At 38.4% G+C, this 22,461-nt stretch overlaps 1 protein-coding gene across 6 annotated transcripts in view; it reads left to right on the forward strand.

Moving 5' to 3' along the window:
- Nucleotides 1–22,461, forward strand: part of igsf9ba (immunoglobulin superfamily, member 9Ba) — a 66,654-nt gene that overhangs the window by 35,348 nt on the left and 8,845 nt on the right. For 3 of the 6 annotated variants that reach the window (XR_016146890.1, XM_089121298.1, XM_089121301.1), the window contains exons 4-18: nt 2,295–2,446; nt 6,901–7,018; nt 11,289–11,430; nt 13,119–13,264; nt 15,397–15,539; nt 15,632–15,772; nt 15,866–15,985; nt 16,083–16,233; nt 18,210–18,333; nt 18,578–18,753; nt 18,849–19,075; nt 19,674–19,758; nt 21,059–21,220; nt 21,429–21,474; nt 22,101–22,187. Coding sequence is in view for 5 of the 6 variants with exons in the window: in XM_089121298.1 (XP_088977424.1) it covers nt 2,295–2,446; nt 6,901–7,018; nt 11,289–11,430; nt 13,119–13,264; nt 15,397–15,539; nt 15,632–15,772; nt 15,866–15,985; nt 16,083–16,233; nt 18,210–18,333; nt 18,578–18,753; nt 18,849–19,075; nt 19,674–19,758; nt 21,059–21,220; nt 21,429–21,474; nt 22,101–22,187 (2,020 nt within the window). In the remaining variant the exon portion in view is untranslated. The remainder of the gene's footprint in view (nt 1–2,294; nt 2,447–6,900; nt 7,019–11,288; nt 11,431–13,118; nt 13,265–15,396; nt 15,540–15,631; nt 15,773–15,865; nt 15,986–16,082; nt 16,234–18,209; nt 18,334–18,577; nt 18,754–18,848; nt 19,076–19,673; nt 19,759–21,058; nt 21,221–21,428; nt 21,475–22,100; nt 22,188–22,461) is intronic. The other 3 variants (XM_089121300.1, XM_089121302.1, XM_089121299.1) reach the window with 2 other exon arrangements.

The following is a 22,461-nucleotide window of genomic DNA, read 5'->3' on the forward strand; positions in this document are numbered from 1 at the left end:
GCTCCCGTCTGCTCCCGTTAACCATTTATCCTGTACCGTCCAAATCCCGTGATTAATAGCAAAGATGACTCCCATCCTGCGGGAATCCCACGGGAATCCCGGGACCCGTGGGATTCCCGAAAAAATGTCAGCCTCTAGTATGTATGTGAATGACACTGCACTTTTTAAAAGCTGCTTGTAATGAGCTTCAGTATGGAAGTAAAATAATACCAAATGTTTTTGAAACAAAAAAGCTTGTTGAATTGTACTAATTGAAAAAAAAATGCAAATTGCATTTTAATGCATTGCATTTTTATGGGCTGAAATTCAACATGGTTGAACATTTAAGCTGTGAACATTTCAATTCAAAACATTTCACACACATTTTCATTATTGAAAATGCAATAATCCATATTCACCTTTCAGATGTATATGGACGGTTAATGCAATTCATATTATTTTCCATTAGAGCAATTCAACAAGCTTTTTTATGTTTTTGGCATCATTTTACTTCCATATATCAGTACTTCAGACTTGGATAGCTATTGGTAATAGCTTGGTATATTAACGTTTATATCAGTTAATGAAATATTTGTTTTACAGTATAGGTCAGCATCAATGTGAAACACATATAGTGAAACATTTAACATCACTGCTATCATCTATATCAGTGTCCTCAAATAAGTTGCATTACAGGTTCATTGAAAAAATTTGGAAAGGTTTTACATTTACATTTACAAAAGCAAATTAGTTTAGCTTAATTTATCTCAGTATATGAAATCGTTTTTCTTGAATAATTTTATTTAAGTTATTAATTATTAATAAGCTATTATTATTAATTAGACCTTAATCAGCATTTGAAAGCTAAGCTTGTTTGTTTCACCAGAAGTTAAAGTCTGGAGTAAGAGGTGTTGGGTGTCTAGTCAGTGAGCTCTGTCCAGACCATCTGTTCGTGCGGAAAGACCTTCAGACAAGTGCCTTATGAAATATGTCTTCTGTTTGTCATTCGCTGTGGCGTGTGAGCCCAAGATTTCGCGAAAACACATAGTGAGACAAGTCCAGAAAGTAGGGCAGGTGTGTGATGGAGTTTGCTTGTCCCTTAAAGAACCTTCAAATGTGTATCAAAGAGATATCCTAAGAGAGAAATCGAGATGGAAATGGTAACAAGCTAGAAAGAATCTTTTGGTCAAAATCAGGGATATGCAAAATGAAGTGTCCGAATTGACGTGGTGGGTTGCCTAGCGACTAGTTTAAGAGACATTTATTTATAGGATGCATTCACATCAGACAAGTTCAAAAACGTATGGTGTAATGGAACAGAATGTTATGTACAACTCTAAAACACTTCCACTGAACAGTAGTCTGACTGTACCGCAAAGTGTTTTTAATTCTAACGCAACATTTCTGAAAAGCTTTACTGTGACAACTGCTTGCTATGCTGTCAGCATATTAATTAGCACTGCTGCTAAAAATATCAAAACTAAAAGGAGATGCATGGAAAAATCCAGATAAACTAGTCAATGTCTATAATGGACTACCGGTAGCTTTGTGCTGAAATAGTCAACCATTGTGATACATGCCTAGGGAATATATATATATAGATTGGATGAGCAAGATGTTTTGGGCTATGAATTCTTCTCCCTTGTGTTTAGCATGCAACAGATTGTAGCGTGGATGAAAAAGCTCTCGGTAGGCACAGATGGACAGATGTTCAGAGGCATTAATTGCTTGCTTTGTTTGTTTTTTACCAGGTGTTTGCGCTGTTGAAAGCAAAACTGCTATAGGCTAACAGTGACCCACATGCAGAGGAAGTTCGGATTTCATTGCTGAAAGTGCGCAATACTTAGTCCTAGAGATTGTTACCACTTGATAGATAGGTGTGAGGCACAATTATGCTGAAATGTTTTACACATTCACTGTGATCAGATTGGCAGCAAAACAATGATACAACCCCATAGACTCTCACTGAAAAAGGGGCCTGAACCACATAATAGAGACTTGGGGTTGGGCGAGTAAACAAACACCTAGCAATCACTTAAGGTCCTTTTACACAAAATGTTCACTTCCACTTGTAGCGGGAGTATTTTGTGTAGGCGAGGCGGTGCTCTTGTCGTGGTCTACTTTCATAACTCTTTTAGCTAGACTGCAGATTGCATTGAGATGTTGCTTTGGATGATACTGTTAGTCTCAGCCTCAGACGCCATGCCCACGGACCATTGGCTGAATGTCTGATGCATATGGCACACACACTGAACACGTGAGAGTATTAAATATATAAGAATCTTTACTGAACCTGTCCTCTGTTTCTCTCCCAGCGCCCCCTACGTTCGCGGACACGCCACCGCAGTACGTGGAGGCGAGGGAGGGTGGCAGCATTACTCTGACCTGCACTGCCTTTGGAAACCCCAAGCCGGTGGTCACCTGGCTGAGAGAGGGGGATCAGCTGACCAGCAACAAGAAATACATGGTAACTGTGTTTTTGGCTTGTTTTCCTAAAACTAGATTAATTTATTTAAGAAAAGCAAGAAAGGAATTAATACTTTTATTCAACAAGAAATTCGTTAAATTCAATCAAAAGTGATTGTCAAGACATTTATGATGTTACAAAAGATTTGTATTCGAAATAAATGCTATGCTTTTGAACCTTTTATTCATTAGAGAACCCTGAAGAAAAGTATCACGTTTTCCCACACAAATATTAAGCAGCACAACTTTTTTCAATATTTGATAATAAGAAATGTTTCTTGAGAACCAGGGGCCAGTTGCATAAACTGCTAAGACAAGTCTTACAAGTTAGTCATGACATTTTTTTTTTCTTTAAAATTGTTCATGATTTTTTCAAGTTACATTTAAGACGTAGGTTGGTCTAATTTGATACCTGAAAGTAAGACTGATAACACCATTGGTCACGTAATGGCTATGTTAATGCAACTGGCCCCAGATCAGCATTTTCGAATGATTTCTGAAGGATCATGTGACTGAAGACTGGAGTAATGATGCTGAAAATTTTGGAATAAATTACATTTTAAAATATATTAAAATAGAAAAGATTTTTTTAAATTGTAATAATAGTACTGTTTTTATTGTAGTTTGATCAAATAAATGGTGGTGAGCATAAGACAAATCTTACACAAATAATATAACCGCACATTTTAGAATGGAATCTTGAAAATATGGTGAAGTTAATGCAGAAACCAATAAAAATAAAAATAAAATGAGATGTATGATATTAGGTTAGATTGTTTTATAGATTAAGTAGATTTATCTTGTTTTAAATTTGTTTAGATGGTCAAAACTCACTGAGTGTGAACAGTTTCAGATAGCATTTCATTTTGGTTAGCTGCTGCCTTGATTAAGTAGAACGTTGACAATGTACTTTTGTCTCCAAATATAGCCAGTATGCATTTAGTCTAGCCATTAATTTGATCTGCAGTGAATCGTACTGTCTCGTTTTTCTTTTGGAAATGGAAGCGTGAATCATCACAATCTATTTGTAAGAAAAGGCTCTGTCAGTCAGGGCCCGCGTCTAGGGTCTGACAGTTGAAGAGCACACGCCTGCAGTGGGAATGGAGAAAAACTGACAAGCGTGTTTCCAACTTACACCGCATGCAGGCTGCAGGGGAGGAGGCGGCGCAGGATTTGACAGAACAGGCAGTCAGTCTGGCTCCAGTAGGCATTGCCTCTCAGCTCATCTGAGGAGATATCCCTGAGGAAACAGACAAATAAAAGACAAGTGAGACAGTGTGGCTGCTTCTGTCTTACATCTGAATGTTCCCTTTCATCTGTTCTAGACTACAGCCACCTGCACCGCGTTCGTCTCCTTCCGCATTTTCCAGCGCTTTTTTGGTCACAGCTAGCATTTACACGAGGCGTGTTTGAATGCCATTTGCCGTATTCTGCCTGCCACTCCTACTCACCGGCGACTGATGAACAGGAAGTGATGGCTGGCTGCTGTTTTTCTTTCGTGAATGCTCTTAGCAAGGTTACTCTCCTACCCAGTGGCATCGCTTCACAGCACTGGAGCGTATTCCCAAAAGGTCACGTTTGTGATGTCTTATAAGCTGTTTGGCGGGTGAGGCGTGAACTCCCACATTTCAACACAGTCTCATGAAGATGCGTATCTATACCACGAATGTGGCATTTATACGCCAAAAATGGTTTTTGCGTGCTTATGCTACGCACATTTGGACACTTTAGCGTCTTAGCATTATATAACAAAATATCAAACATGGTGTTTTTATTATAGATGCAAGCTTTAAGTTAAACATTACAAATATTTTTACTTATTTATTAATTATTGAATTTAACTATTAACTAAATCATTTTTTTTATTAAATTACTTTTAAAGACTATAATTTCTTTTAATAGCAGAATTAATTATTCAATTGAAATATTATTGTGTTAGTATATATAAGCTAACTTTTCAAACAAGTTTTGAATTTAAGGAACATTTTGTTACATATAATGCTTTATTATTTGTAATTTTTTTCATTAAAATATTAATGAAAAAAATTTGCATGAAATAATAAAATATCAAATCGAGTGGCATTTATTATAGCCGCGAACCTTTCACACAAAACATATATATTATATTTTTTATATATTTTTTTAATATATATTTTTTATATATATATTATTGTTTATTAATATTAAACTAATGATATATATATATATATAAAATTATAAAAAAAATATAAAATATATATTGTATATATTTAAGAAATATTTTATATAGTATATACTGTATATAGATTTCTATATAATTTATATTATATAAATTTAAATATTTTATATATAAATAAATTTTTTTTCTTAAATATACATGTATGTGTGTGTATTTATATATATTAAAAATAATTATACACCCACATATATTTTGTAAACCCACATGATTTTGACAGCCCTATTATATTTATATATATATATATATATATATATATATATATATATATATATAAATGTAAATAGCATAATAGAATTTCATGTATTTAATATTTATTAATATTACAATTATTGTTTTAACATAAATCAATCACAATTATTATTAGATTGCCTTTGCATTATAAAACAAAATTTCGAACAAAGTGGCATTTATTTTAATATAGCAAATTAATTTTTATTTGAATAAAAAAAGAATTATTACAATTGATTAAAAAAGTAGCTCTGAGAAAAGAGCCATATATGCTTAATCCCGAAACGCATGTAAACAATCCCACATGACTTTTATATCAGTGAATGTAAATGCTTGCAGCAGCCTAAGCGATTCTGTCACATTTAGTACATTGCCCCATACGCTGTGATTAATCTCGATTCGGCTGCAATTAGATTGTATCAAATCTATATTTAATTATTTCTTCTGTGAGGAGAAAGCACTCTGCTTCAGCTTCTTGGCTCTTACTTTTAAAAGCTATTCCTACTGCTAACCAGCCACAGTCCCAGACATTTACTCAAAAGAAGTGCATCGTGACCTCACCTTTAAGAACAGTGGTGAGGAGGCCGGTGGTCCTCCAGTCTTCTCCCGGCTTCCATGGCTAGAAGTTAGAGAAATGGAGGAATGTGATGACGGAACACACACACTAAAGAGCAAGAGGCACAGATGTCTCGTCTCGATGCACAGAGCTTGTTTCTCACCCTGCCCTCCTCCACAGCAGTGTGTGTTTAAATTAGATCTCTCTGCACACATACACACAGTGTTTGAGAGAGTTTATTACCTCCTCTCGTCTGGGTCATCAGTGTGTGATGTGTCTGTCAGCGACAGGATTGTGATGGAACAGGCCGGGAGGATTGTGTCAACCGTCCAGCAGGACTTGACACACCTTGGGATATTGTGTGGGAGGAACAATAAGGCCAGTCTCCTCTGGCTAAAGCAATTGACGTGCAGGGAATAAGACGCGACCCACTCCTCTTCTAAAACGTCCTGTCAGGAACCTACGCAATAATTCATGTCACCCGTGTGCTGCTCGGGAAGACGCAACGGTACTTTCAGGCTCAGATGTGGAAACTGATATATTTTAATTGGTTTGTTACAAAAAGCGCACAAGCAATAATCTCTTTATGATTATTAAGATGCAACATCTAAGGCCTTAAATTTAGTTTACATAGTCTGATTTTAACATTAATTTAAAATTAAATTAAAATATCAATTGAAGCTATTTTATACATTTTTATAAATTTACAAGTTTTAACAATTTTATTGCTGTCCTTTTTAGTATAATTAAATAAATAAATACAGAAGTAAAAGTATAATAAATATCAGTTATTTATTTATTTATTTATTATTGTTAAACAATTGCTGTCAATTTCTAATCTGCCTTTAGAAAGCATTTTAATTGTTAAAATGTAAAAAAATTTGGAAAAATGATTATATTATAATATTATTATAGTAATATTATATTATAATATTATTTTTCAACTATTTTATAAATGTGATTTTGACAGTTTGGTAACACTTTACAATAAGGTTCATTAGTAAATATTAGTTAATGCATAGTTAACAAGAACCAACCATGAACAACACCTCTGTTCAGAATTAGTTCATATTTGTTAACGTTAACTCGCACATACTAATGCATCAATTCACAATTAACAGCACGGTTAGTTAACATTATAGTTAATGCATTAGTTAACATGAACTAACCATGAACAGTGTCTGTAAATAGCTTTACTGTTTTGTAGGGTTAACTTACTGTACATATTTACATTAGTTTACGTAGCACAGTTCACAGTGAAATAACTAAGGTTAACAAATACAACTTTTGATTTTAATAATGTAGTTGTAAAAGTATTATAAACAATTTTTATAGCCATAATTTATTAGTATTAAAGAATTTTTTTATATGATGTCTATATATATATATATATATATATATAATGTTATATTTGTGTTTTGAACCCATTTTTTTGCTTGTAATCTTTCTGTAGGTGACTGACGGAAGTTTGACAGTGCAGGCCATCACGCGGGAGGACCGGGGGGCCTACAGCTGCCGTGCCCACAGTGACCAGGGGGAGGCGCTACACACAACCCGCTTGCTGGTGCAAGGTGAGGTCTGCAATATCTGTGGTGCAACACATATCCATTGACTTTCCTTCTCCAGAAATTAGATACATATAAAATAAACAGGCACATCTAATACGCAAAAAGGAAATTTTCCGCATCCGGGAGAAGCCAAAAATCATCCTTCACGATCAATGTTTGTCCTTTTATTTGTTACTGTGGTCATCCTGTCCCATCAATACTAGCTGCAAAGATGCAAATCCCTCTGTGCTCCCTGGTTAATTAGTCTCTTTTAGTGAATCTGCGTATGGACACATCAGTGTTGTCAAAGTCTGGCCTTTACGTCTCGTCACTCTAAGCACATCTGCCGCAGTCAATACGTTCAGTCTGCTCCATCTGCATAGATCACTTCCTGTCACTCGGGTCCTAATGAAGCCTTCCAGTAGAAGCTGTTTACAGCCCTGCTCAGAGCGATGGAGTTGATAGACTGTAGGTTTTCGGTTACCACTTGTGCCTTGCATACGCACCTCAGAGTGGCTTATTTATTTATTTGTCTGTAGTTCACATGAGGACATCATAACTGCTGATATCCCTTACTAATTTCGAAGATGGTGGTCAGACTAGTTTGTACTGGTTTAGTTGGTGGTCCATAAGAAAGGAAAATGGAGTGGTGATCTCTTTAATATCTCAATATTTAAGACCCTCTGTCTTATATCAAGACCCCCAGATCAAGCGCACATGAATGGGTCATCTTTACTATACAACACGAAATAAACATTAATGAACATCAGAAGGTATGTTGAAGGATACAGTACAGTTTGATTGAAATCCTTATGTCTCATGTAATTGCAGTGTTTCAACCACAGAAAGACTGTGTCATGTAATGTTACATTTTACTCAGAAAAGCCATTCAGTGACAACAAGCTTGTTAGTCAGCTAAATTAACTCTAGATAGGAGCATTTCGCTAAATATACTATGCACTATATTACAAATTCATTATATATTTTACTGTTCTTCAATAATGTATGTTATAATAAATTCATCACGTTTTATGACAGCCACCATTTAAATGTTTATATTTCAAACTACAAATCAGAGTAGAAACAGAAACATGGAATTATAAAGTTAATATTATAACTTTATTATTATAAAAACTTCCTTGTGGGTAATTTAACTTTTTGTATACAAATCAGTTAATTGAAACCTTAATTTTACAGTAATATAGTACCAACTGACTCCCTGTAAAGTCTACAACATTATTTGAGAGATTTTCTTTCCTTGAGAATTTGCCATATGCTTGATATATGAACAAATCAATATCAAATCAAATTGAATTTGAATCGAAATCGAATCGTCAAATTTGTGTCAGTTTACAATCCCTAGTAAACTATCGTTATGACATAAACTAGTCATAAATTCACAAAAAGTGGAAATAGAAATACTAAGTAATAAATATGAGAGAAATTATGAAATATGGGCCAGATTTACTAACAGCTTGCACTAGAGCAAACCTTCTTTTGGCTTTAAAAAATCACCAATTTCAGTAGTGGAAAGAGTACAGAGTATGGCTTCGCTTCAGAAGGCCTTTATTAACCCCCCGGAGCCGTGTGGAGCACTTTTATGATGATAGATGCACTTTTATGGACTTCAAAACAGAAACAGCCTTTCACTCCCATTATAAAGCTTGGAAGAGCCAGGACATTTTTTAAATATAACTCTGATTATATTCGTCTGAAAGCAGAGTGTCATATATACACCTAGGATGACTTCATGGGCTAATTTTAATTTTTCAAGTCTTAATAAAAGAAATAATAATGACAAAAGTCACAATTATGGCAAAAATGTTGACATTTTTGGTCATATTATGACTTTTTAATTCTTATGACTTTAAGAATAATCATCATTCGCTTTGAGTCAGCACCTGGTACTGGTACCACAGTCCCCCCCCCCATATGGCCTTAGCATTAGTACAGAATGATAAAGTGGTTCAGTATATTATCCGTCGACCGTGTACAGTATGACAGCAAACATGAGCAAGCTGCCTGTCATTGGCTTTGTGGCTTTCACTGCAGTCTGATTTATGGCAGTGGAGCATGGCTGTGAATACAGAGCAGCACGCTAACACATCCTTCGCTGGGAAACAGAGAATTTAGAGGACATGTATGATCATAGTGCACCAGGACATATACAAGACATCTGGAGCCTCTTATCCATACTCCCTACATTTCCTTACTAATGGCTGGCTGATGTATAATAAATATTATATTATATATCATATATTTAAGTCATTTTATTGCATGGTTTTCAAACTTTTAGTTGCCAAGGAGCCCAAAAATAATTCCCCAAAAATTAGTGACGTCTATGTAATTTCATGTATAAAGACCCATTTATGCTGTGTTTGAAAAATATTAAGCTTGAAATGATAAAGACAATAATAATGGGCTTTGGTCACAGTATTAATGGCGAAGCTAATTATTCTAATGACATTGAGTTTCTTAAAAGGCATTATACATTAGATTTATTTTGTGTATTTCTTTTGCTGTGAGATGTTGTAATAAGAATAATCTGAAAATGATCATTTCAGTTATTTCCGTGAAAGTTGTAACTGTCACCGTGAGTCATTTTATTATATGTTAAATTATACAAGGGAACTTTGGAGTATTATGTATGAGGGAACCCACGATGAATGAATTAAACAAAATTTAAAGCTAAATTGCATGAAACACAAAGAGTGAAGAAGTCATTAGATGCCATGTTCACTCTGGGAATAGATTCATTAGCAGAAGTTAATATTCCTTCTCCACATGCGTTTGATGACGTTAGCGACAGATATTGTTCCGAGGTGCAACCGTGTTTCGGGAAAAACTAGTGACTTGTTTGCTAGTTTCTCCAACGTGGCATCGTACTATGATTGTTAATCGGCGAGTTACATTGTTGTGCGGGAAACACACCCCTGAGAAAGTACATAAACGTCGAAACAAAATGTAATATTTGCTCATCTGACATATTTGAGAGCTAGCGCTCGTCTGCCCTACCTGGAATTTAGAGCTTTAGTCGGAGTGATTTAGAAGGGAATCATCGTCTGCTCTTGTCTAAGCACCAGTGAGTCAGATGGAGACACATATGAACTGTGCTGAGCCAAAATTGCCTTGGCCATGGGCTGTTTTGTTTAGTAAACTAGCAATATTGTTTTTACAAAAAGCAATATTCTCATGAAGCCTCCGGAGAGGCACTCTAGTCAAATCCTGCTTCAAGAACACGAGTATGAGCAACGCCGGGGATATTTTTAGACGCTTTCAAGTGATGCCTTTGCGCGATTTCATTAATAAGCAAAGCTACGCTACTGTCAATAATCCCCTTAGATGCAGTGTCATTTACTGCACATTAAGGACACATCCAGGAAGCTGAGCGTAGTCTACACATTAAAATTAGAAGATATTTCACAGCTTTATTTGTGCTAAAGCAATGTTCACGCTGTACCTCTCTGCAGAGCACTCGCAAATCTCACAGCGGTCCGAGTGTCACGACAGTATTCCTGCCTACCCACACGTCTAATTAAGAGTCTATTGGCAATTTCAGTGACAGCCTCGTGTGGGAAGGATAATATTCTCTGTGGGGAAGGTCTGACAGTAGTATCTTTGCTGTCTTTAGGTTTATATACACAGATAAACGCGGAGGAGAATTAGGATAATTGGAAGGAATACCACATCAGTGGCATGCAGTCGATTAACACAGAGAATAATTTCGGTCTCTTGGTTTATATAAACACAAAATGTGTTTGCAGTAAATACGCTAAGAAAAAGAAAGTTAGCGGGTAGAAAGCTAGCACCTCTAATTTTGTTTTGAATGTGCACTCAAATATCATGTTAGCAGTGAGTTTAGCCTACTCTTATTTAGACAACTTGTTTCCTCGGTTTGTGAATAAGAATTTTAATTCTAAAGAAAAGAAAATAAGATACTAGTGTAGCAGTTTTGGGTTTTGTTTCACAGCTTTTACTTGGTTATGCCTATTCATAGTCAGTCCTATTCTTCAGTTTGGTTCATTGGTGTGTTAATTAGTCTTGTGTTGCATTTGGTTATATATTTGCTCATAATTGCAACTATATTTTGTAATTGCAACTTTTTGAATCTCACAAATGTGTCTACAGTATTTCACACACTGCAATTGAGACTTTACACTTGTGACTTTCTCATCTCACAAGTGCAACTTTATAGCGCACATTTTCAACTTTACTTACAGCACATGCTAGTCTACATAATAACCTTAATTTCTGTTTGTCTGTCTATAACTATGCCACTGTTTCCCTCCACCAGGTCCTCCTTACATCGTGTCACCACCTGAGAACATCACTGTTAACATTTCCCAGAATGCCCAATTTACGTGCCAAGCAGAGGCGTATCCTGGCAACCTGACTTACACTTGGTTCTGGGAGGAAGACAACGTCTACTTCAAGAAGTAAAGTTATGGTCGAGTTCACATCTGTGCCAAGTCTCAGAAACCGTTGTGTGTGTCTTGTCTTCCACATTCATATGGTTTTAGATTAGAGCCACATATATTTTTAGACCCAGAATCCCTGAATCTCAAGCCCTCTACAGCTGCATTAAGGCAAATTCTAGCGCAGTGACGTGGAGGCGCACACAGCAGGTTTTTATGCCGGGATGGGAACATCTTGTGACACTGTGCTTGTGTCATCACATGCCTAAAAAAACATGCTGATCATCTGAAGCCGAGCCAGGAGCTGTTCTGACTCCCCCAAGCGTGGCCGTATTGACCCTCTCTATGCAGGGCTGTAGTCTGTTCCTCTTTGTGGAAACAGGCCAGAATAGTGAGAGGGGTGGACGGATGTTCACGGGAACATTCAACATACTGTACTGGACATTGATATTTGTAAAATTAACCTCAAAAAGAAACATTTTATTTGCTCAGAAGCATTTTAGGAAGGCATACACATCTATAAGGAAAGAGAACAAGAGACAAGAGTCTTCAGTGGCCTCATTAAAAAATGTTGTGCGTGGAAAAAAAGTTTGTGAAAGATAAAATGTAATGTAAAATCAACTAAAGCTAGTTAGGTTAAGAAGCTAAAATTCAGCTGAATGCCAGTTAGTTCGAATTGTATAATGTATGAAATTCTGTTTCTGCTTTATTTATTTTTTTTAGTAAAATCTCTAAAATGTCTTTATTAGGGCTGTTGGTTAAACTCGTTATTAACGGCGTTAACGCAAAACCATTTTAACGGCGTCCATTTTTTTATCGTACGATTAACGATCTTTTTGGCCTAGCAAACGTTGTAGTTTTTTTAACAGGATGCGACCATAGGATGCGACATGCGTGGCGCTGCGCTACGAAACACATTGATTTCAATGGCTTGCGCCGCGCGAGGACGTTTTGTTGCTTCGTCGACCAAAGCGCAAGCGAATCTAGCTAGACCGGAAACAAAACAACAGGCACGACGCCGGTCGCACACGTTTGTTTAGATCTGTGAGCCGGCCAAATAGTTGATTAGCGTTACGTTTTAAGTGGATGACAAGCGCGAGATGCCAAAATGGATGCCAATAAGATTATGAATGGAAAGTTTACTTTTAAAAAGTTGCTAAATGGTCCCATTGACAAGACCAAAGTGATCTGTGTTTTGTCGTTGTGTACTGAGCTATCATCGCAGCACGTCCAGTCTGAAACACCACTTGATGATGGCCAAGCACACACACACACACACACACACAGCTGATGTGAATTCTCCGCCCCCTCGTCAATATCAGGACCTCGTCAGTATTTCATTCACACTTTTATTGATAGACAGTACATTGTGTGAGAGATTTTTTTGAGTTAGTGTGAAATTGGACACAGTATATGTAAATAAAATAAATCAAGAGACATTTAGAATAGATAAAAATGTGCAATTAATTGTGATTAATCGCAAGTTATCACATTTGACATTAATGCGATTAATCGCGATTAAATATTTAAATCGTTTGACAGCACTAGTCTTTATATTTTGTAATTGTGACATTATATTTCACAAATGTATGTAGTTTGTTTGCTTTCCATAATAATGAGACACCACATCAGCTTCAATTCTTCTCTGTGTACAAATGCTTTTAATAATATTTTTTTCAAACAGATCATTTCTCTTCTCTTCCCTTCAGTGATCTGAAGCTCCGTGTGCGCATCTTTATTGACGGAACCCTCATTATCTACAGAGTGAAGCCAGAGGATGCTGGGAAATACACATGCAGCCCTAGTAACAGCCTGGGTATATCCCCCTCTGCTTCAGCTTACCTGACCGTGCAATGTGAGTTTCACCTTCAACCTCTTAAACAGCCTGCAGCACCAGGCCTGCGTTTGAAATCTCACTCAATGTCTTGTGTGCCTTTGAGGTGTTATATGTAATTGGTGTCTGTCACGTAGAGGGACAGAGCTATTTACACCCTTTGAGATGCTGTGGGGGCTGCCAGGCATCTGAGATGTTCTAGTTGCTGCCTCTCTCTGGAGGGTTTGAGAGTTTGTTTCCATCTGCACCAGGACTCGTGAGCAAGTGGCGGATAAGCCCGGAGTCTGAGCTGCTGCTTTGTGTCTGTCTGTCTCTATATCATTCTCTCTCTTGGTTGGAGAAGACAGATTGGAAGAGCCTTACTTCCTGTGGTCATCTTGAAAAATTGGAATCATGACAGTTATAAATGAATGCAACTTTACTTCATTATTTTAAACCAATAGTTCCATGAGGCACATGATGATGGATGAGGCATGCCCAAACGGTTGTATTTACGATTTGAATGCACATGAGAGCCACCACCAATTCAAACATACCACTCGGAAGTGTTGGATTTTCTTTAAGCCCCAATCTTTATGAGTTGGGGGCGTGTCAGTGAGAAAATGGCAGAAATGATCTGCGCACACACATTGGATTTGGCACAGGTTTTACACCGGATGCCCTTCCTGACGCAACCCAGATATGAGAGTACTGGGACACACTCACACACTCCTACTGCCAATTTGGCTTGTCTAATACACCCAACCTGCATGTCTTTGGACTGTGTGTGGGGGAAACCAGAGCACTCGGAGGAAACCAACCCTGACATGAGGAGAACATGCAAACTCCACACAGAAAGGACTCTTATTGTGCCAGAACACTCCCCACACACCAGCTTACTGGGGGAGAGGAGACCGAGATGAAGCTAATCAGTATCAGAAGCCAATTACCTTATTCCTTAATGTATATATGTATAACTTAACATTATTCTATTCTATTCTATTCTATTCTATTCTATTCTATTCTATTCTATTCTATTCTATTCTATTCTATTCTATTCTATTCTATTCTATTCTATTCTATTATTAATCAGCAACCCTGTTATGAGTCAATATATAAGTCAATATTGATTGTTACAATGGGAAGAAAATGCTATGTTTAGAGAAAGTGTGTATTGTCTTGAATGTGAACTGGGAGGAAAGGGTGTATAAATATGAAAGATTGCTTTCTCTCTCTCAATTTACCACCCTGTAGATCACCATGACCCACTATATCATCACAGCAGAAAAGAGGTCAGGGCTGGGGTGACAAGGGGGCCTTAAAGAATTAACCGAGGGGAAATAAAGCACGGCAGTTTGAAGAGAGAGGAGATTAGTGGTGGAAAAGTACATTATATTGTGTCATATGCAGAGCAGTGGCTGACTGTCTCATTAGCAGCCCGCTTCTCTGTGCCGCTGGGGTTGTGCTACATCAGTCAGCGACACCCCGGGGCTGCCGCAGGTGAGAGAACTTCTCAGGAAGGGCTTTAAATAACACTTACATGTTCTGTTACGACACATCACTTACACTGTGAACACTGGTTTTGCAGTTGAGATTTTATATCTATAACTTATTCATCTATAATGAATCATATTGTGAGGGCTGTTTTTAACTGGATCCGTTGTAAATTTTTAAAGAAATCTTGCAATCAACATTGGATTCGTTTAAAAAAACAACAACACAGGACCACATTTAGCCACATTTAGCATTCAGCGAATGTTCTTCGTCCAGTCATTTCAATAAGAATCCACACTATCAAGTCGCCCAGCTGGCTATGCCGGGTTGACCAACAGAAAGGAGCTTGGTTTGAAAATGACTTCTGTGTGAGTCGTGCTTCATTCATCGCCACACTATTGACAATAAACAGTGGCTCTTTTTTTGGCTGCAAAAAAAATTGCAGAAATTTCGCTTATGTGACTGCAGCTTTATTTAGAGATAAGACCCACTTTTCACAATCCAGGGAAATCTCAGTGGATAAAAAGTCCTTCCCTACAATTTTTTTTTTCTCATTATGAAAGTAGATTGATTTGCGATTGCCATTTCATGTTCACTTTCAATTGTTCACTTTCAAAAATTTCAAATGTTTTCTAATCTGCTGTACTATAACTAACATTTTCACTGTATCCTCTCCGCAGACCCTGCCCGTGTTGTGAACATGCCACCTGTCATATACGCCCCGAGGAAGTTGCCGGGAATCATTCGGTGCCCAGTGGATGCCAACCCTCCAGTTATTTCAGTCCGATGGGAGAAAGATGGCTACCCACTCAGAATCGAGAAGGTCTGTAATGGGTAGACTTCTGACGTCTGAAATGTCGAGACTGTTTGACAACACTTCAGATCACCGATTGTCCTCCTCTGCTCCTCTCACAGTATCCTGGATGGAGCCAAATGGCAGATGGAAGCATTCGGGTGGCAGAGGTCACTGAAGACTCCCTTGGCACCTACACCTGTGTGCCTTACAATGTCCTAGGTACCATGGGACAGTCCCCTCCAGCCACTCTGGTGCTAAAGGTGAGTCAGTGCATCTTAATTAAAGGGGTTATAATGGGAGGAATCAGTTTTTCCTTGAAGGTTTGTGTGTTGAACATCATCATGTGACCCCAGGACCCCCCTTACTTCAACGTGAGGCCCGGGGGGGAGTACCGTCAGGAGGCGGGGAGAGAGCTGGTCATCCCCTGCGCTGCTTCTGGAGACCCTGAGATTCCTACCATCGTATGGAGAAAGGTACCATGACCCACCAGGACACTGAGCAACCTATAATACAGTATATATATCATGGATAGACAATCACAAACACGTTATTCTTTTGTGCTCTGTCAAGGTCGGTAAGCCCAGCAGAAGTAAACATAACATCTTATCAAGTGGTAGCTTGCAATTCATGTCTCTGAGCAAAGAGGATCATGGAGAGTGGGAATGTGTCGCCACCAACGTAGTAACAAGCATCACTGCCAGCACACGCCTTTTTGTAATAGGTAAATGACTCATCTATCTATCTATCTATCTATCTATCTATCTATCTATCTATCTATCTATCTATCTATCTATCTATGTCTGCTGCATGTAAATAAATCACTAGATCTAAATAATTCCATAAATACAATATTTTTATAAAAAATAATTTAATTACAGTTTTCTACTGCACATTTTTGATTTTTTTTTTTAACATGTGAACATTAAATATGTCACATATGTGATTTCTCATCATGTGCCAGACAGGAAGCGTAGGCTAGGACATTGAGATTCCCAGCCAAGCAGCACAAGTGAGTCATTACAGTAGGGGGTCTGTGTAGCTCGTGCAGGCTCTAACTCAGCTGCGTCTGTGAGTTCGCCCTCGGATGACAAGTGATGTGTCAGCAGGCCCACAGCCCCACACACACTTTATTTGTTTGGTGATGGACTGGTGTCATGACAGTCTAAAGATTATCCTTAATGAGGGAGCAATTAACAGATTCTCTGCAGCTGCTAGGTGGCGATAAGAAATGTGTTGGAACTCCTGAATCCATTCTCCTCTTCAGAGTCTTCATCGTCTTCAGTGCCTGGTGCTCTGCTGCTATTATCAAGTCAAGTCAAGTCAAGTCAGGTCAAAATGTATTTATACAGCATCATTTATACAGACAGGCTGACAAATGAGCTTTACTAAACTATATAATATCACACAACAGACCGAGCTTGAAAAATTAAAATGCTGATTACGCGTTATTAAAAGCAATGGAATAAAAGTGTGTTTTCAAGTGTGACTTTAAAACTGACAGGTCAGATGCAGAACGAACATGAATAGGCAAGCTATTCCATAACGTCGGGCCCGCAATAGCAAAGGCACGATGACCTCTGTGTTTTAACCTGTACCGTGGTATAGATACAATTTTCTGTGTACCTGACCTAAGATCTCTGGAAGGATTGTATTGCTCTAAGAGCTCAGATAGATAGAGGTGAGCAAGGTTATTTAGGCACTTATAAACAAAACAAAAAAAGAATTTTAAAATCAACCCTAAAACCAACCATCAACCAATGATGGGATGCTAAAATAGGGGTAATATGTTCCCATTTGTATACTTTTTATAAGTCTCGCTGCTGCGTTTTGAACTATTTGAAGACGTGTTAGAGTAGTTGAATTTATTCCATAATATAAAGAGTTTTAATAGTCCAGTCAAGATGACAGGAAAGCATGCATCACCCATTCAAAAGCTTGGTGAAATAGAAAAGGATTAACTTTAGTCAGCTTACGTAAATGGACAAAACACAATCTGACAACAGGATTTACTTGCTTATCCAGTTTCGGAAAACTATCTAATGATTTTTCATTAGAGTTTATATGCTTCAGGGAGGTAGTTAAAACTATATACTGTATAAGTTCGGTTTTATTTTCATTTAATTGTAGGAAGTTTGCAGACATCCACTTTCTTTATTTCGTCTAGGCACGCCATAAGTTACTCGAGTGATTTATTTCCTGCCCGTTTAATAGGAACATAAATCTTAATGTCGTCTGCATAGCAGCGAAACAACACATCGTATTTTTAAAATATGGATCCCAAAGGGACCATATAGATGGAAAAGAGCATAGGGGCCAGGATTGAACCCTGAGGGACCCCCAATCGAAGGTGAGCAACAGAGGACATAGAGGAGCCAAAACGAACAGAGAATCTTCGATCTGTCGAATATATTATGAGCCAAACCAATTTAATACAGACACTACGGCAATAATATGCACACCAGTAATGTTTGTAAAAGCTACTTAAATGTACTAATTGAACTAAGGCCTAATCCTGGCTTAATCTAAGCCCTGTTTGTGAAACCAGGGTTAAGACTTTTACTCAAGTTGTATTGGAATTGGTGACATAGTCATTTTTGCTGTAAGGTACTTTTCACCCAAGTATGGTTTTCAGGTACTCTTTACACCTCTGAATATGACAGATGAAATAACTGCTAATTAAAAATGACCCTATTTCAGGCACTAGTCCACATGCACCAACTAATGTCCACGTGTCAGCATCCACAAGCTCCGCTAACGTTTCCTGGGAACCTGGATATGACGGAGGCTTTGAACAGACGTTCTCGGTCTGGTATGGCCCGGTGTAAGTCATGCCAGAACTAAATGCCAACTAATTATAGTTCCTTCCTCACTTTTTTTCTACATATACTTGTGACTTAGTCTAGTCAATTTTTTTTTCCCATTGTGGTAGCACTAATTATGAATTGCAAATGCAATGAATCAGTGGGACAGTTTAAGCTCAATTCATTTACATACTGTATGTTATATGCAAGTCATCTTTAAGGTAAAATGCATTTTTAATGCAACCCTTTGTTATAATCCAATAGGAAGGTGAAGAATGATTTAGGGCCACATGATTGGCTCTCCATACCTGTGCCTGGCTCTCAGACGTGGTTGATGGTCCAGGGGTTGGAGTTAAAGACTGCCTATCAATTCAGTGTGCTGGCCCAGAACAAGCTGGGCACTGGCCCCTTCAGTGAGGTAGTCACTGTGACTACAGGAGGTGGGCGACACTTCATTACAAACTGCGTTGTGTAATAGACCACTGAACAACCCTCCACATGAGATGCACTTACAACCTCCTTTTATCGTTCCTAGGGTATCCCATAAGTACCCCTGAACCACTGGTGCTTCTAACTCCACCACGGTGCCTCACAGCCAACCGGACACAGCAGGGTGTATTGTTGACATGGCTTCCTCCGGCCAATCACTCTTCACCGATCGACCGTTACATCATTGAGTTTCGTCTGGGAGAAAGGTGGGAGGTTCTGGATGACTTGATTCCTGCCACTGAGACTGAGATCATAGCAAGAGACCTCATTCAGGTAACACTTATTGTGTTAACTAATATCCACGGAAATCCTTTTGTGCAAGATTTTTTATGGCAATTAGATTCAAAAATAGACACTATATTCTATATGAAAATAGAATCAATAGAATAGAAATATAAATAGAATCAAAACAAAAATTGAAGCAACACAACTGTTTCCAACATTGGAAACAGTCATATGCAGTGGATGAAAATGTTGCTTTGTCATCTCATGAAAACATATATATATAATTATTATTTTTTTATATAGGATCTCTGTGTGTGTATACTCTTTAAGTAAGCCATCAATAATAGAGGTGGAGCTAAATTTACGGTTATTTGCAATTTGAAACCCTACTTCTGTAATGTGAAAATTGTATTTAAATCTAATTTCAAAAATCTAATTAAAATGTGTGATTTCCATACGTTTGAGAGAGCTGCAGTGAGGGAATGCATTTCAGCTGAAAGGCTCAAAGGATGTAATTTTATTCAGTCTGACATACAGTGGAGTCTGCTACAAATGTTCTTGTTACAAATCTGTTGGTAGATCTGACACTTCAACCTGTTGGCCTCACAGGATTTGTGACCCACTGACCTGTTTCTCTGTCTCCCAGGACTCTTGGTATGAATTCCGAGCGCTAGCTGTAATGGATGATCTTGTCAGTGAGAGCAGTAATGTGGTGGGAGTGTCAAGTACAGGTGAGAATAAGGGGTATAGCTAAAATGCACCAATTCATTGCTTTAGCCACCTAGAGCTTCACTGCCCCCTGCTGCTCATTGTAGTTTGTGCCCTACTGTATGCCGTTTTTTTTTTTTTTGCTGTGTAGATGTGATACAGACAGGGGTGGCGCTAGATAATTTTTTATGCAGATGCTGAGGGGGTGCATTATGCAACATTATTTTAAAGGTGCATTACGCAACATTTCATGTTAAAAATAGCCGTTTTTCTAACCCATACATGCTTAAACAATTGCCTGATGGGCTGAATGAGCCCTTCTCTGATCACTGCGATTGCCTCTATAATCCTGTACAGTAAAATAAATAAGAGGAATTCGGGTTCGAATTTGAGACTGGGCGCGACGTCATGCGCGTTCACGCTCGCCTGGCTATGTCTGGCAGGTTTGTGTATTCGCCGCCATTCTCTGTATAAGCGAAGACCAAGAGTCAACTTTTGACAAAAGTAGAAGATGGATTCAAAGAGACCAAACCCCAACACAAACTCAACGTAAGAAAATAAAACTTCTGTCTAGTGCCAGGCGTCGGGAAGAACATCGGGAAGCTTTCAACAAATGAAGAGATGTCCAGTCTGCTCTAGGGCTCAAACGATCCTATACAAAGTAATAACTTATATTGTTCATGAACGTGTTTCCATTATGATACGTGGATACAGTAAGCACATAAAACAGTTGAACATGAATTTTTTATTGTTTAAGCAATATAATTGCTTCCGGAAATTATTTTTGGGGGTGCTATCGGGGTGCTTTGGCCTTTCTTGGGGGTTCTGAAGCACCTGCTAGCCCCTCCCTAGCGCCGCCCATATATACAGAGTAATCATGCATCTATTTTTTTGGAGGGGGCAACAATGGTAGTCCTGGCTCATTTAAGATAAGAACAAAAACACTTTTTAACAAAGCTAATGTTAAAGTTAATGTAAAGCTAAAGTTACTTACTGATTGAGCTTATACATTTTAATAGATCACCAAACATTTTCATTGAAATTAAAAGCTGAAATGGAATTGACTCAATTTTTGGACTCTGACTGTTTTTGGAAGCTGCATGCAAAATCCACTTGGGTTAAAATTTTTTAAAGCCACATGCCCCCTCGATCTAAATAGGCAATCTGATAGGCTGCAGTTATGTTAACACTATGCTGTAGTTTGCTTTGTAATGCACACTAACTGAATCACAGTCAGCAATCACGTTAACCTGCTTTGAGAATACATGCTTGCTGCATTCTTCCATCCTAATTTCATATTCCGGAGTCTTTCTCCTCTCTCAGACCCCTTCCCTCCCACAGAGATATCCGACGAGGGGCTGGCCAGGCCAGTGGTGGCCGGCATCGTGGCCACCATTTGTTTCTTGGCGGCTGCCATCCTCTTCAGCACTCTAGCTGCGTGTTTCGTCAACAAACAGCATCGTCGCAAGCTCAAACGCAAGCGAGGTGAGTCCTTCAAAACCAAGACACTGTCTTTTCTGTAGCATTCCTGGTTTAAAGCTGAAATCTATAATTTCTGCACTACTGTTGTTGCGTAAAACACATTTATTGGATTGCAATTTTTTACATTTACCAGCTTCAGCATTGCAGTGGTTGAGATAAAGAAATGAAACCTATTGTCATGCTGATGTGGTATTGTGTGATTTGTCCTTAGACCCTCCACTATCGATTACGCACACACGGAAAAGCATTGAATCTCCGTAAGTATCAGTGCATGGTAACATCCATTACACTTTGCACTTCTGAAAATCTGTTGACTACCAGGCACATGGCTTGAGAGAGAGAAAGAGAGAGAGAGCATGTATAGTTTGGGAAATCAAACAGCTGACCCTAGCAGCTGCTGTGTTAACGTGAGGGATGCATGGAGGAGGATTTGAGTGGTCACTAAAGTGGCTGCTATAAATGCATCTGTGCTTACCCCTGCTTTTCAGCAGTGAGATGCATTGATTTACCATTACAAACAATCTTCTCAAGCTTTTTCTTTTTCTTTTTTTTTTGCCGTCCAGTCAGGTTGTGACCCTTTCAATAGTGCAAGATCAAATGTATAAACATGATGCTTACCCCCCAGCTTCCCTGAATCGATCAGTGCAGGCATGGCAGCATGTCACTCTTACATTTAACCAGAGATAAAGGAAGGGGAACATTTAAGGTTAGCACCTCCAACCCATTTGAAACTGGGATTCACGCTCTTATTTGAATCCATTGTGGTCTTAATAGAGCTGCAGTCTCATGCTCCCATCCCACCCATTTCCACATAGCAGTGTGGAACCAAAGTCTGGTTGACGGCCGACTCTGCCCCGTCTCTATTGTGTTTTTGTCACCGCAGGCCTCCTCTTACCCCCTTGCCTGGCATTGAGCCCTACTGGGAAGAGCCAGACAGGAGCAGCTACAGGCCCCCATCTACCAGCCCTCAGTGAGTGCTTGCACCTGTATCTCTCTCCGCAGCAGGCGCTAACATCATGCGCCTGTCTGCTGTAGCTGCATGTTTTCAGTTAGTGGTGCAGAGCTAAAATGCTTCTGTGGGGGAATAGACAACTTCAGCCCACAGCTGCTCCTAATTGTGACGCTTGTTTGACCATTTAAAGTCAGGAAGATGGATAATTATTGAAGAGTTGGGTGAAGATGTAGTTTAGCTGATATTTTGTTGGCCCACTGGTGCCTGTATAAATGTACGTGTTTCTGTGTCC

The sequence above is a fragment of the Pimephales promelas genome, chromosome 16, assembly GCF_988280905.1.
Source record: "Pimephales promelas chromosome 16, fPimPro1.hap1.1, whole genome shotgun sequence".
Taxonomy (NCBI): domain Eukaryota; kingdom Metazoa; phylum Chordata; class Actinopteri; order Cypriniformes; family Leuciscidae; genus Pimephales; species Pimephales promelas.